We start from the raw sequence: 14,367 nt of genomic DNA on the forward strand, positions 1-14,367 counted from the left end.
CCAATGGGAGCCCACAAGACACATCGGGCCTGATTCTGCCCTCGCTCCCACCCATCGATGCCAAGGGGTGACGCCCCACGCACTCCTGGGGAACTATTATCTCCTTTCTATTTCTTGCGAGACAAAGCCAGAGAGAACAGGTTCACACTAGGCACTTGCACTTGGCCTTCTGCGTGGGTCACCCCTTGGCACGGGCAAGTGTGCGACGACACACCTGTGATCATTTCCAACTCCTACAACCAAAAGCTTGGGAGCCTGCCCTCCAGCATCTCAGTAGCTGTAAGTCCCCTTCTCAAGTCATCTCTCCCCTCAGCTGTACTGACTCACAACTGATAAATAACATCCATTGCTCTCCAGGAAGCACTGGACAATTTCCTGATCGTTGGTGCCTCTTGTCTTCACTTATCTCAGTTGGGCGCTTGGTTCCGTGGTTGCCTCTCCCATCACAGCTCTCGAGGGACATTCCTCCCAACTAACGGAGGGAAAACTTGGCCCACTGACCACAAATCACTGCCAGCGAGCAGCTGAACAAAGCCTGGAGAGAAGCCGTGCTCTGAAATGTATCAGCGTTTGTGCTGGGTTCCCTGCATAGCCCGAATCCCAGAGTCAGTATTTTACAACCCTCCGGACACTAGTAAGAATGGGAGACGCCCTTGGGCTTGGTCTTTGGCAGCTGTTCAGTGGCCCAGCTCCACTTCCTTTCCACTCACTGAGCGCTGGTCCTCAGCGCTCAGCAGCATGGCAGGCTCCCTAGCCCTCATCTGGCCATCTGCAGCAATGGATTTGTGGTTACAGATGTGCCCAGAGGAATGTGAGCAGCTGCCATGGCCTGGCAGTGGGTAAGAGAGCAGAGAGCAGGGGGGATATAGGGCAGGCACCGAGGAGGGGGCAGTGAGGAAAGAGAGACAGAGGGTTTCCCACACTAAACAAACTGTCTGTGTGATTCCAAGGTGCACCCATCTCCCCCCACAGCTGCAGCTCGGTGTGTCTGTGGGACCCACGCTGCAGGCCTTTTGTCTGGAGAGTGCCTTTACGGAAGGTCTGTTGTACGCAAAGCTGGGATCAGGTTCATTCAGGGACAAAAGCCCCCCCACCCGTGCTCAAGTGCTTTGCTGAATCAGGGCTGCTGTGCTGAGCACTAATCCTCTCCCAGCATCCACATGTGCTGCTGCGTTCACACCTGCAAGCTCCCAGCTGCTGTCTCATTGGGCAGATTTTGGCCCAATGTCCACTATCTCCGCACTCGTCTACATGGCAGCTGCACTGTTCCCAAGCATGCACCAGACTCATTTCCAGCCTCGACGCCAGGGCAGTTCAGCAGGATCACTTGGCCCCTATGGCTGAGGCACAAGGGCTGATGTTTAGCACAACACCTGGGAGGTGATTAAAGGGCTGCACGGTTGCTGCTGGGAGCCAGGGCGTCAATGGCAAGCAGCAAGTGATCCCGCAATAGGCCAGCGGTTAGCAAATGTTGGCTCAGCTGGGGGGACCACCTGAGCAAACGTGCACTTATTAACGCACAACAGGGCTTGGCTTCCTGCGACTTAGTGCCTGGTTTCCTTCTTTCGGGACATGTAGCAGTAACTGCTGCAGGGACAGAAGCAGGTTAGCCCCAATTCTCACCGTGAAACCACCACTGGTTAGAGACGGTCTAATCTGCACCCTCTCTGCTCAGGGCTGAGCTGTGTGGGGCAGGGACCATGTCACCAGGGCTGGCTCCAGGCACCAGCTAAAGAAGCAGGTGCTTGGGGTGGCCAATACCAATGGGTGGCACTCCAGCCGCTATTAGGGCAGCACGTCTGGGTCTTCGGCAGCAATTCAGCAGCGGGTCCCTCAGTCCCTCTCGGAGCAAAGGACCTGCTACCGAATAGTGGAGCGGCACGGTTGTGTTGCTGCGGCTTTTTTTTTTCCCCCTGCTTGGGGCAGCAGAAAACCTGGAGCCTGCCCTGCACGTGACAGCTGGGGATGTGGGAAGCCTGGGCCAAGAATGACTCGTGTAACACTGACACTCCTGGGGGGGTTGGCAGCAGCAGGGATCAAACCTGGGAGCCTGGTTCCTGATGCATCAGCCTCTACTGCCCAAGCTACAAGACCCAGCTCTCCTCAGCCGGTGCAGGCTCATCAGTCGATCTGTTTGGCCTAGACACCCCTGGAGGGGACAGAGCTTCGCAGCAAGTGGACCTGTGTAGTGAGGCGGAGTGGCCTCCCACTGACGTAGAGGGGAAGGAGTCTGTGACGTTCTCTACCTTGTGGGACCACCGTGCACCCCCATGTTCATCCTTATAATATGATGGTGTGGGATCCAGTGCAAAGTTTGTCATGTCGGGTGCCTTGGGAAGGCTCATGACGCACTGAGCATTGTTGTTATAGTGATGTTACAGGATGTAATTTCATATGTATAGTTATGAGGCTGAGAATGTCTCCTCATGGCTTAAAACAAGCCCAGACAAAAACTGTCCAAGAGCACAGGGGCAGTTCACACCTCATCAGGCATGTACGGGACAAACCCAGCCCAGCCTCATAGGAACAAAGGATGCTGGCCTAGGCAGCAATAAAGGATTTGTTGGACTCTCAAGTGAATCACCCCCCTTCCTTTGGTCAGTTTGAAACTGAGATGAGGTAATGGTAACCTGACTCTGAAGGCGGGGGAGGGGAAGCCACAAGGGACGAAAGAACATGAAAAAAGGGAGAGTCATTTTCCGTGCTCTTCCTCTCTCTTCTACCTTCATCTACAGACACCACCACCAAGCCACTGAAGCGCTGATCAAAGGGGAGAGCCTGGCTGAAGGGCAACCAGCCAGCTTGTGGTTAGAAGCATCTAAGTTTGTAAGGGCACTGAAAGTGTTAAGATCAGCTTAGAATGTGTTTAGCTTCTATTTCATTTGACTCCTGACTTGTTGTGCTTTGACTTACAATCACTTAAAATCTATCTTTGTAGTTAATAAATTTGTTTGTTTATTCTACCTGAAGCAGTGAGTTTGGTTTGAAGCACGTCAGAAATTCCTCTTGGGATAACAAGCCTGGTCCATATCAATTTCTTTGTTAAATTGACGAACTCATATAAGCTTGCAGCATCCAGCAGGCATAACTGGACACTACAAGATGGAGGTTCTTAGGGTTGTGTCTGGGACCGGTGATATTGATTAGTGTCATTCAGTTGCACAATCCAAGGAGCAGCTTACATGCCAGAGGCTGTGTGTGAACAGCCCAGGAGTGGGGGTTCTCACAGCACAGCAGGGTACGTGTGGCTCCCAGAGTCAAGGATTGGAGTGACCTAGCAGATCACGGTCCAGATAACACCAGGGGAATGTCTCAGAGTCACTCTGTGATCCCGGTGACTGCAGCCAGGCCGGGCTCACTCCTCCTGCCAGAAGTTAAGGGGCAAGACAGAAAGTATAAAAGGCAATGCCTCTAACTCAGTTGAGTCTGAGCCAGGGAATGGAGCAGATGTCTCCAAGCCACTGCAGATCCCTGGACTTGAATCCACGCTGTGCCATGCCCTGCCCTGCTCCTGGAGGAGACCAAACCAGGTGATGAGCTGCCAGGACTGCCACTCACCATGTACCCCAATGAGATGGGAGATGACCCCAAGCCGCAGGTATGTTATAGTGGGAGAGTAGGAAGTAGCCCAGGGACATCAGAGAGTAGTTTGGTTTCTGTTGTTGCCTGAACCCCAGGCAGTGTGTTTTAGGCGGATCCCTGTTGGTCAAGTGGCAGAACACTCCACCACTGGGCTGGGACCAGCTGGGGTAGGGTGAGCCCGGGTCCCCCTACCCCCTGCTGCCAATCTCCCTCTGGGGTGGCAGCCTCCTCATCTTAGGACAAGAGGCCTGCATTGTCTGCTGTCTGCCAGAGCTGGAACGCAAGACTCTGTATTGCTCTGCCCACCTATGGGCCTGAGCCTTAAGTCTGCTTGTTTGCTCCGTCCTGCCTAAAGGCTGCGGCTTTAATCCTTGATAGGGAGTGGCACCCCAGAGTCACAGTGAGGTGGAGTGGCTTCCCACTGAGCCAGAGGGCAAGGGACCATCGCCAACCCACGGCAGCATGGTTTTCACCAGTGATTTGGGGGGCCCATGCTGAGACACCTAAAAGGTTGCTGAGCGCCCATCCTCTGCAAACCCTCTTCTTTAAGGTGTGCCCAGCTGGACGCCCAGAATCACTAGGCCCTTCTGCAAAATCTTCACCCACGTTTGTCTGGCTTCCCTCAGTAGCAGCCCAAAGTTGGCTCTGCACTGAGTGCCAGCTGGGCCTCTGCTCCCAGGAAGCCAAAACCCTTCCGCCAAAGTAATCAAAGGCCAGAGTTGGCCCTGAATAATCAGATTGGGGTGAAAGTAGGTGACTTCTCCCTGTGTGTGTATGTGCATGTATGCATGGGAAGACGTACAAAAAGTTTCATTCATTTATTCCAGGCCATTTTGCACCCCTGATAGTTCAGTGTCACAGTCGGGGGGGACCATGGACCCCACCCAACCCGCACGACTGGAAAATGACCCCACCATGTTTATTCAATGGCAGCAGCTTCTGGGAGCCAAATTCAAGGGAGCAGCCATTTTATACAGCAGATCCCACAATCTGCTAGGGAGAAGGCTGGAGCAGCCACTCGCCATCCCGGACAGATCTCCCTCAGGGGAGCTAAGGCAGGCTGGCCAGGGCAGGGGTCCCCCAAGGAGTCAGCCAACCCCTCTCGGATGCTTTGCAGATGCTAGAGTCTGCAGTGCTCCAGAACAGTGTCTGCCCCATGCTCCAGCAGTCATACACATGCAAAGCAGCCGCCCCAGCAGAGCACTGCCCAGCCCAGGCGAGTTGGAAGCGGCTGGGGTGTCCAGTGGAACAGTGCAAACCTCTTTCCTCCAATGCCGCAAGGAGGAGACGGGGGGGTCCGATCCTGCCCTCGGTTCCGCCCATGCAGCTTCATTGTGATTCTGCTGGACGCATAGCTAGCGCCCCCCCGTGGCAGCACAGAGTGCTTGCTGCAGGGCCCAGCTGACTTGCCCGAGCCTTGCAGGTTTCTGGGTGGCCTACGCCCAGCGATGACTCCAAATGCTGCCTGGCACTGAGCAGTCGGCACACGGCAGAGAGGAGAGGCACTGAGTGGAGCCAAGCTCCCATTGCCAGAGCAATGACAAGGCAAAGGGTAGGACGGATCTTGCATCAGACACAAAGGGCCACTAACACCCCCCTCCCTTGCTCCTGCAGAGGGGATTGCATGGGTGTGGCTGAATCCTGCGAGCTCAGTGATACTGGCGCAGCAAGTCACTGTGGCTGAGAGTGATGAGCCTGGCCAGCAGCCATGCCTTGCTTGGCCATCTGCAACCTTTTGTGTCTGATTGTAGAAATATCCGCGCTGGGCTTGGCTGGGCTCCGTTACACTGACCTTGCTCGCCAGCTCTTGCACATAGACCTCCCCCCACACTCATCCAGCTGTCAGCCGTGCAGAACACCCTCCTGCGGGGTCAAGCTGCTCCCAGAGAAATCAGGTGACAAAGCGATTAACCCTGCCACTTCCATGCCTCCATCAAGGTCGGAAAGGGGCATGTGTGTGTGTGTGTGTGTATCTCTCTCTCTTTGTATATGTGTGTGTGTGTGTGTGTGTGTGTGCGTGCGTGTGTGCATGCATTTTAAATACAGCACAGCAGCCTGTTTGCCTTTGATTTTAGGTTTAAAAACTGCTATTTAAAAAAAAAAAGATAGAAAAACCATTCTGCCCACTAAGTAACACTGCTTGCCAATAACACTTGTCCCATATTTTCCATTTCCAAATAGGATGACCACATGCTCCATTTTTAAAAGGAAAGTCCCATTTTTTGGGGACTTTTTCTTATATAGGCACCTATTACCCCCCACTCCCTGTCCCGTTTTTTCACAGTTGCTATCTAGTCACCCTATTCAAACAGGAACATTTGCCCCAGCCCTACGTGTACTGGAAATTCAGTGTAAAATAGACAGAGAAAACAAGATATCATTGTCTAAAATGTTACCCCAAATACCCTCTTCTGACTGAGACCACTGCCCAGCAGACACTTGCCTACATACAATGCACAGAATTTAGCTCAGCAATGGGAATGCAGCCAATACTGGGATTTCACTGTCTGTTATTTGCCTTTTTTCCTGGCCAGCCTGCAGCTCTCCTTGTATCTCCAGGGCAAAGAATAACCCCCTAGCCATCATTTTCCCTTTTAAATAAAGACTCGTCCACTGCACCGCCCAGTTCCCAGCCCCCTGTCGTGCTGCCAGTCACTCACCAATCGCTTTCATGTAGTCATCAAAATTATTGCTGTCCACCAGCTTCCAGGTGCCTGCGAAAGCTTCAGCCATGCTGAGCCCTGTGACCGTGCAAGCTGCCGTTTGGCACTGAGGAGAGGAGAAGAGACTGCTCTCTAATCTAGGCACATTCTGCCTCTTTAAATAACTGTTCTAATCACATGATTGGAGAGTGAGCAAGCGGCCACAGAAATATTTCCCCAGCCTACCAGAGAAACCATCAAATTGGAACAGCTAGCTGGGCTGGTAGGGGGCAGAGCTCAGCGAGAGCTCTTCCAGCCTCACTCAGTGTTAGTAACAGTCCAGCTTGGCATGGATTGGGCTCTTCTTGCAGCACACCATCTCCTGTGTGCGCCGCTCCCTACTGCTCAGATGAGATCCCAGTGAAATCTCTGATATGAACTGACCTCTGCAGAGTGACACCCCAGTGTGCAGAAGCGAGTCAAGAATCAGAGCCCTTGGCTTTTCTCCTAGTACCTGGCTGGATCTTCTGGGTTTTTTTTCAGAGTCTTATGCAGCCCTGGGTTAGGCAGCGATGTATGAATGATTATTTGTATTGTAGCTGTGCTCAGATTGTGCCCAGCGGAGATCAGGGTCCCGTTGTTGTAGGCGGAGTGTGAACACGCACGAAGAGCCACCCCCTGCCCCGAGGAGCTCACAGTCCAATAGACAAGACATGAAGGAAAAGCCAGTATAATTATGCCCATGTTACAGATGGGAAAGTGAGGCTCAGACGGGGGAGGTGTCTTGCCCTAGGTCACATAATGAATGGCAGAGCTCAGAGCAGAATTCTGATCCCCTGATTTCCACCTGAGCAGACTCCACTGCCCCTCTGAAGCAAGGCACTTGCCCAGTCCCTGGTGGTATTTGGCAGACAGTCCCCCAGGACCAGTTAGTTAGGGGAGTTCCCACTCTCTCCCGTCAGACCTCAGGGCACAGTAGTATAAATCCACTTCTTCCCGCTTCTCTTGCTGGGCTAAGCCCTGTCTCCACTCACACTCACCTGCTTAGCTCAGGGGTCTCGCTCTTTAGCTGTAACATGGCATTGCCCATCTCTGGCCCCGTTCACCCAAGGCATTAGTGCCATAGATCAGTGCTCACCAGTGCAGCCGCATGCCCTAGGGGCAAGGCAAGTAGGGGTCACGGTGGGCGGCTGGCCGCCTCTCCCAGTGCAGCCCTCAGGCGTCAGGTCTCAGGCTCTTACCTCCCGGGGGCTGGCATCCTCCAATTGTCCTGCTCTCGGAGCGGGTTCTGGGCTCCAGTCCACCGTGCATAGGCTGCAGCAGGACGCCTGGTCTGTCAGGGGTTTGTGACCCATGTGGGGACAGTGTCACTGAAAAGCTTCATCTGAACAGGAGCCGAGCAGGAGAGAAGGCATTTAAACCACCCAACTGCCAGGAGGCCTGTCTGCTTTGCCCAGGGTCTGACATCCCAAAGTGGAGACCTGGACAGGCTCAGCTTCCTGAGGGCACCCCTAAACACCATGGATGGGGGGCAGTTTCTGCTCCTCCTTGTGAGAGTGTCTAACCCCCACCATTGGCTTTTGATCCTCCCACCCCCAGGACTTTGAATCCAGCCCAGCAGGCCCAGCAGGGGCACGTAGCCCAGTGTTCAGAGGGAACTGATCTGCATTGGCTTGTCTGGGGAGAAGGGCAATCAGGATTCGCCTCCCCTGCCTGGGTGCACTTCCTGCTTGTCAATTAACTCAGTCTATAAATCCATTAAACAGCGCAGCAGCCTGGTCATCAGTTCTCGGCAGTTCCAGCCACAGCACTGTAGCGTTACTCTCACACTGTAGATAGGTAAAGTGAGTCACAGAGAATTGTCTCACTTGCCCTTTCCTCCCCCGAGATGCACAGCCGTGGCAGGAAAAGAATTCAGGTGTCCAGATATCATCTCTGTAAACCTGGGTGTAGTGCAGATGCTAATAGTCCATAGCATTCACATGGTGGTTTTCTTCCATACACCTCAAAGACATAATTATCATTGCAGCTGGGGAAACTGAGGCACAGAGCAAGGCAGGCCCCAATCCTCAAAGACATTTAGGCACCTAAATGCCTTTGAGGATCGGGGCCAAAGTGGCTTCCCCAAGGCCATGGAGTGAGTCGGTGGCAGGTCCTGGCTGCGGGCTTCGTTTTGCACTATTCTACCTGAAGTCGCAGCAGCAGCAGCATGCCAGCAAGGCTGGCCCCTGGGCCCGAGGGGAGCAAGCGTGTACATGTGCAGGAGATGCCTTGAGAGCCAGCACGCCCCCACTGGGGCTCAGGGGACCCCACCTATGACTGGCATCTGGCAACACTGTGGTTCCATGTGGAGTTTGAACCTGATCTGCCCCCTGCTCCCATGAGCAGCAAGCTGAAGCCGGCTGGGACGTCTCCAGGGTGGCCCTCTGCTGGGACTGTAATTCTGGCCAGGCTTCAGCCTTGTGTTTCTCGCTGGAATGTAGGAAGATGAGAGCTTTGTTCTCATTTCCCAAGAAACTCCTTCTTCCCACCCTGGGGAGGAGCAGAGCTCTGCAGCAGCTTGGCCTGGGACTCTGCGAGTGCGGTTCTGTCACTCGGGGTAAGGAGCTGTGTGTCTCGCTAGCAGGGGAGCTATCAGCCCCTGGCTTCATCTCATGGTGACCGAGGCTCTGTGCCGCTCCCCCCTTGCCCCCGGGGCTACGCACCCTGAAAAGACTAGCAGGCCTGGCTGCTGCATGGTATAAAGAGTGTGTGTAGCCTGACGTAGGGCTTGTGGATTTTAGGAGCTCCACCGAGCTCTTACAGAGGGAAAACGGGGAGGCACAGTCCCAGCTTTGCCCCCACCCTCCTTGCACCCTTTGTGTAAGGTAGCCACGTCTGTGACCAGCAGCAGCCACTTTCTCCTCCTGCCCTGAGCCACAGACTCTGTGGCCCAGGGCTGAAATCCTGGCCTTCAGTTTGTACAGCATCTAGCACAATGGCTCCTAGCCTCTGTGGGAATAGAAATAGTAAATGACTATCATACCGACATCCATGGTGAAATTCCCATTGCCGTGACCAGGGCCTGACTTTCGCCCCACAGACTTTGCTCTGTGGATCTTATTCACCTCTGGACTTTATGAAGAGCATGTGGGTAATTTTTCAAGAACATTTTACAGACCCTGAAGCAAACATTCGCTGGGTTTCTAAGTGAATTTTTCTTCAAAGCACTTCAACAACCCTTAACATTTTTGTAGCACTTTTCATGTTCAAAGCATCACCTGGATATTAACGAATGAATCCTTGCAACAGCCCGGCCAGGGAGGCTGGTGAGCTGAGCTGGGCAGATTTACTAGGACATTTTTCAGTGAAAAAAATGCACCGACAATGACATTGAAGCAATTCATGACAGTGTGTTGGTTTCACTGGATTGTTTTGGCTGGAGAAACCTTACCAAATCCACTGAAATAAATTGAGGTGTTTCAATTGTTTGGTTCCAAATGACTTTTCATTTCACAATAGCCTTTCATTTTATTTTTAAAAATAAATCAAAACCATCTGAAAATGGTGAAAAGTGAAATAAAACATTGATTTTGTCCAAACAATATGCTTAATTCAGAAAAAAAAGTTTATACTTTTAAATTCACCAAAAAAAATTGACAATTTTCATTTTGCTTTGATACCAGGTTTTCTGTTTTGTTTCAGATTTGCCCATGAACCAAAAAAATAAAAATCAGTGATTTGTGACACAGAAGCCCATTGGTTCCAACAGGTAAAGAATTCACTGTTCTTTACAAGCGACTCCTGTCTCAGACCTGAGAAACTCACTACTTCTAAGGGCTGATTTACATGGACGAATTCTTGCATTGACCACACTTTCCCTTCACTGAACACATATATCACTTGACAAATGTCACTTGTTTCTTTTTCTAGAGTGTTTGTAGACAGCACATGATTTTTCTGAATCTGTTTCTTACAGTAAGTGATTTGCCAGCTAATCTCAGTAGCTCTCTCTTGTTCTGTAGTTCAGGTTCTTAGCACCTGAGATCTGCAATCTGAACAGCTTTGCTTAGTTTGGATGGGATGCAAAGATCTCCTAGAAGGTCTGTGTTCCTGTTCCCTATTGTCAGTATCAGGTTTCCAGTGCAAACATTCATGTTTACAAGTGGCAAATATTGCTTTCCGCCAATGTGCTCCAAATATTTACTTAGCGTGTGCTGATTCAGTTAACGCTCCTGCCACCAAACACATCTCTGGTGCATTCCTCCAGAGTGAGCACAAACGGGGCATCAAAATTGGCCCTGCCAATTTCTTCCACTGTTTGTGGTTTTTTTTCTGTTTTGTTTTGTTTTGATTTATTTATTTTTTTTGCAGTTCTATTTAGACCCTTAGCTTGAGCTCTGCATTCTCTCCACTGCCCTGTATAACAGTGATAATCCCCAGTGGATAGGACTTGCTTTGTCACAGACGAGTTACTTGGGCCCAGATCCTCCAAGGTATTTAGGGTTCTAACTTCCGCTGAAGTCTGTGGAATTTAGGAACCTAAATACTTGTGAGGGTCTTGGTCTCAGGTTCCTGCCTGTGCTCAGAGAATAATAGCACTGCCCTTCTCCCTGGGGTGTGGTGCATCCCATTTCCTAGACAGACACTGCTTCTCCTGCCAGGCCAACACCCTGGGGGTGTTGCAGGGTAGAGCTGCCTTGCAGCTGTTGCTGCTAAAGACTGTGCGTTAATTTAATTAGCTGAGATCCAAGGGGAATACCTATGTTGTGATGCTAGTTTTTGGTCTGGAGAGACCTCTGTTGTCCATATTTAAATTGTCTCTGCTAGAGGCCCTGTTTTGGAGTCATGGCTGCTTGCTGATGGTCCCAAGGGATTAATAGAATATCAGAGCTGGAAGGGACCTCAGGAAGTCATCTAGTCCAACCTCCTGTTCAAAGCAGGACCAATCCCCAGATGGATTTTTGCCCCAATCCTTAAATGGCCCCCTCACGGATGGAACTCAGAACCCCAGGTTTAGCAGGCCAATGCTTAAACCACTGAGCTATCCCTCTCCTCATGATTGGTTCATGCAGGTGCTACAATGGCCTTCTGTTGTGGGTGACTGAGGCCCAGAAGGCAGGGGCCTGCTCTCCCTTACACTGGGAGTAACTACCTTGCCAGGAGTGAAGTTATTCTGGGTCTGCACCACCGTGACAGAGATCAGAACCTCACCCAGAGAGACTACCTGGTCTATGGCCACCGAATCCAGGCCATGGAAAGAAAGGGGGCTCTAGCTGGTTAGTTGCTGAACTGGGTCTCAGGAGAATTGGGTTCAAATCATGGTTCTGCCACAGACTCCCTGGGTGCCCTTGGCCGAGTCACGTAGTCTATGCTATGCCTCAGATCCCCATCTGTGAAACGAGGATGATACTTCCCACGTCACAGGGGTGCATGGCTAAAATCCCTTTGGGACTGTGAGGTGCTGTGGGCCCTGTATGATAGATAGGACTGAGCAGTTGATCGCTAGCAAACGCATGATCTGCAGCAGTCACCTTACTGCTAGTCTGTGCCTTGGAAAGTCTAGCTCTGTGAATTGGGGCAAGGAAGAGGGGCCTTCAACCAGAGTCTCTCCCATGCGTGGCCTGACACAGGGCTGTTCGTTAGTGGCCACAGCTGTACTGGGCTGACCTGATCGGCTTAGGTAGCAGCTCTCAAGTGCTTGCTCCTGGCCACTGTGGGATGGAGCTGGTGGTACCTGTAGCAGCCAGGTGGTCGCAGGCCAGCCCCTATTGATTCCTGCAGAGCCCATTGTGATCCTTAGAGAAACCCAGTGCCAGAAGGCAGGGGACTCACTGTATCAGGCAGGGAGTTTCCACTGGCCTGACCTGTTCAGTGCACCCCAATTCACGTGTGTCATGATCGGTGTCGAATGGGTGTCGTGTGACGTATTCCTGGAAAACCAATAACACCCTGATCGTTAATATTCCTGCATGGTGCATGTACGGTAAACACCAAGGACTGAGCAAATGGGAAGAAAATATGGGACCAAGACAGGGCTGGGGAGTGGGGAACCAGGTGTTTCCAGACAAAGGCCAGAGACAATTGGCAATCACAGTCAAGCGGCCAGTCATTGGTCTGTCAGCTACTGCAGGGACAGAGCAGTTTCCATTGTAGAAAACACCAGCGGGGAAGAAACCTGCATGGAACCTTCTCCATCAGGCTTCCTGGCACCTTTTCTTACAGCAGGGACATTGGCCTTTGAGGAGACATTTCCATGGTCCACTGGACTATACAAGACAGGGGTAAAAACCCCACGTGATCTCTCACCTAAGATTACAAAGGAACCGTGCAGTTTAGACTCTGTGGGAGATCCTGACTGAGGGCTGATCAGCCATATTGCTGGAGGGACGTGTGGTAAGACTCTTATCTGGAACCAAGTCTGTGGTTTTGTTAAGTCTTAGTCACTGGAAATGTTTTTCACTTTTATTTGTTGGCAACCATTTCTGTCTTTATTCCTGATCCCTGAACGCACATCAGACCTCTCTCATTTTGATTAAATACACCAGTTTTACTTCTATTCTAAATCATCCCAGTGTTTGCTATGAAATGTTTATTAGCTCCAGTCAAAGCAACAAGCTGTGTGCTTATGTCTCTTTAAAGGCACAATGGGCCTTTATCATTCCTCTGAATGTTCCAGGACAGGGCTGGACATTTCCAGGCAGACAGTTTGGGGTGTGTTTGGGTCCCCTGGCTGGTGGTAACCGAGGCTGGTGAAGACCAGAGGCTGGCTGGGGGGTAACAGCTGCTGAACCAGGACACTCAGGGCATGCTTCTCCACTGCCTGGGAGTGTCCAGACAAGGAGCTCCGGCAGCAGGGCATTTTAAGGCTCTCAGGGTTATAGGACAAGCTGTGACACAATCTCTCACTGGCCTGGATTGCACCCCCAAAATGTGAGCACCATGCTCTCCAGTTACCCCAGGACACTGTCTTCCCATCTGGAACTGGTGGGCCATGGGAATGGGGTAAATAGACCTTATTCCCTGCCCCATTTTGTCTGGCTGCTGATTCTGCACCCCACACTCCTTGTCAGAGCCCAAGACACCACCTTATCTGCACCAGGCTTTTGGGCGGGGAGATCTGGATAGAACTTCTTTCAGAGGTCACGTCACTGCGGGATCCACTCCCTTCCTCCAGAGGTCAAGTGCTCTGCAGTACTCTCCCCCTCCGGCCAGCCCGGCTCTCCTATCTGGCAAGACACGCCACGGACACTGATAACAACATATCAGCCACGGAATTCAACAATAGCGTCACAGATGGGGAAACTGAGGCACCAAAGCAAAGTGAGTTGCTGCAGATCACCCAATAAGCCAGTGAGGAATCTGGAAATAGAGCCCAGGAGTCCTGACTGCCTGTCCCATGCTCTACCCACCCTTCCACATAGCCTATCACCCACTGGGTTAGCCCCCAGGTTGTTGTGGTAATGTGATGTGACCTCTAGACAATTGCTCTGCGCACAAAAGCACAACCCAGAGGTTCCCAAGAGTCCGGAAGCCAGGCCTGGGCTGGAGGAGGGGAGGGTTTGCTCCAAGGGACATGGGAACTCTGAACCGAAAGGGGAGCTGTTGGTGATGGAGGGTGGGCAGAAGGTTGGAGGGGGTGCTGGAGCCTATGGGTCAGGGCTGCCCTGTGCACTCAGCTCCTGGGGACAGAGCCAGGTCCCCAGAGGCAGGGAGACTCCATCTGAGGGAGCAGCAGGACAGCTCCTTGGCCATCAACGGGGTGGGGGGGCCCTGAACAGAGGATACTGGAAAAGCAGGGAGGAGCTGCTATGTATGGCCCCTGAAGGTCTCAGCCATGCCCCTCGCAGGTCAGCAAACAAGACACTGATGGACCGAGGTAGGGAGGGACCTAGGTAGGGTGGCAAGGAGCTCACAGGCCCTGGGGAGGGATGGCTCCCTGCTGGGGAGGTCTCTGCTCACAGGGCACAGGGGGTGAGTGGGAGGGAGGGGTGGCCCCCCGCTGAGGCAGGCTCCGTTCACAGACGTGGGCGGGGAACGGCTCTAGCTGCTCACAGGCCCTGGAGGGGGGGCAGGACGGTTCCCTGCTGGGGAGGTCTCTGCTCACAGGCCCAGGCCGGGGGGCAGGACGGTTCCCTGCTGGGGAGGTCTCTGCTCACAGGCC

The 14,367-nt window shown here is 52.5% G+C and overlaps 1 protein-coding gene across 1 annotated transcript in view; it reads right to left on the reverse strand.

Moving 5' to 3' along the window:
- Positions 1 to 6,550, reverse strand: part of FABP3 (fatty acid binding protein 3) — a 29,481-nt gene extending 22,931 nt beyond the window's left edge. Inside the window, 1 exon segment of the mRNA XM_075060779.1 lies at positions 6,076 to 6,550. Coding sequence (XP_074916880.1) covers positions 6,076 to 6,315 — 240 coding nt within the window. The 5' untranslated portion in view covers positions 6,316 to 6,550.
- Between the last annotated feature and the right edge of the window lie 7,817 nt (positions 6,551 to 14,367).

This window comes from Chelonoidis abingdonii, chromosome 25 (genome assembly GCF_003597395.2).
Source record: "Chelonoidis abingdonii isolate Lonesome George chromosome 25, CheloAbing_2.0, whole genome shotgun sequence".
Taxonomy (NCBI): domain Eukaryota; kingdom Metazoa; phylum Chordata; order Testudines; family Testudinidae; genus Chelonoidis; species Chelonoidis abingdonii.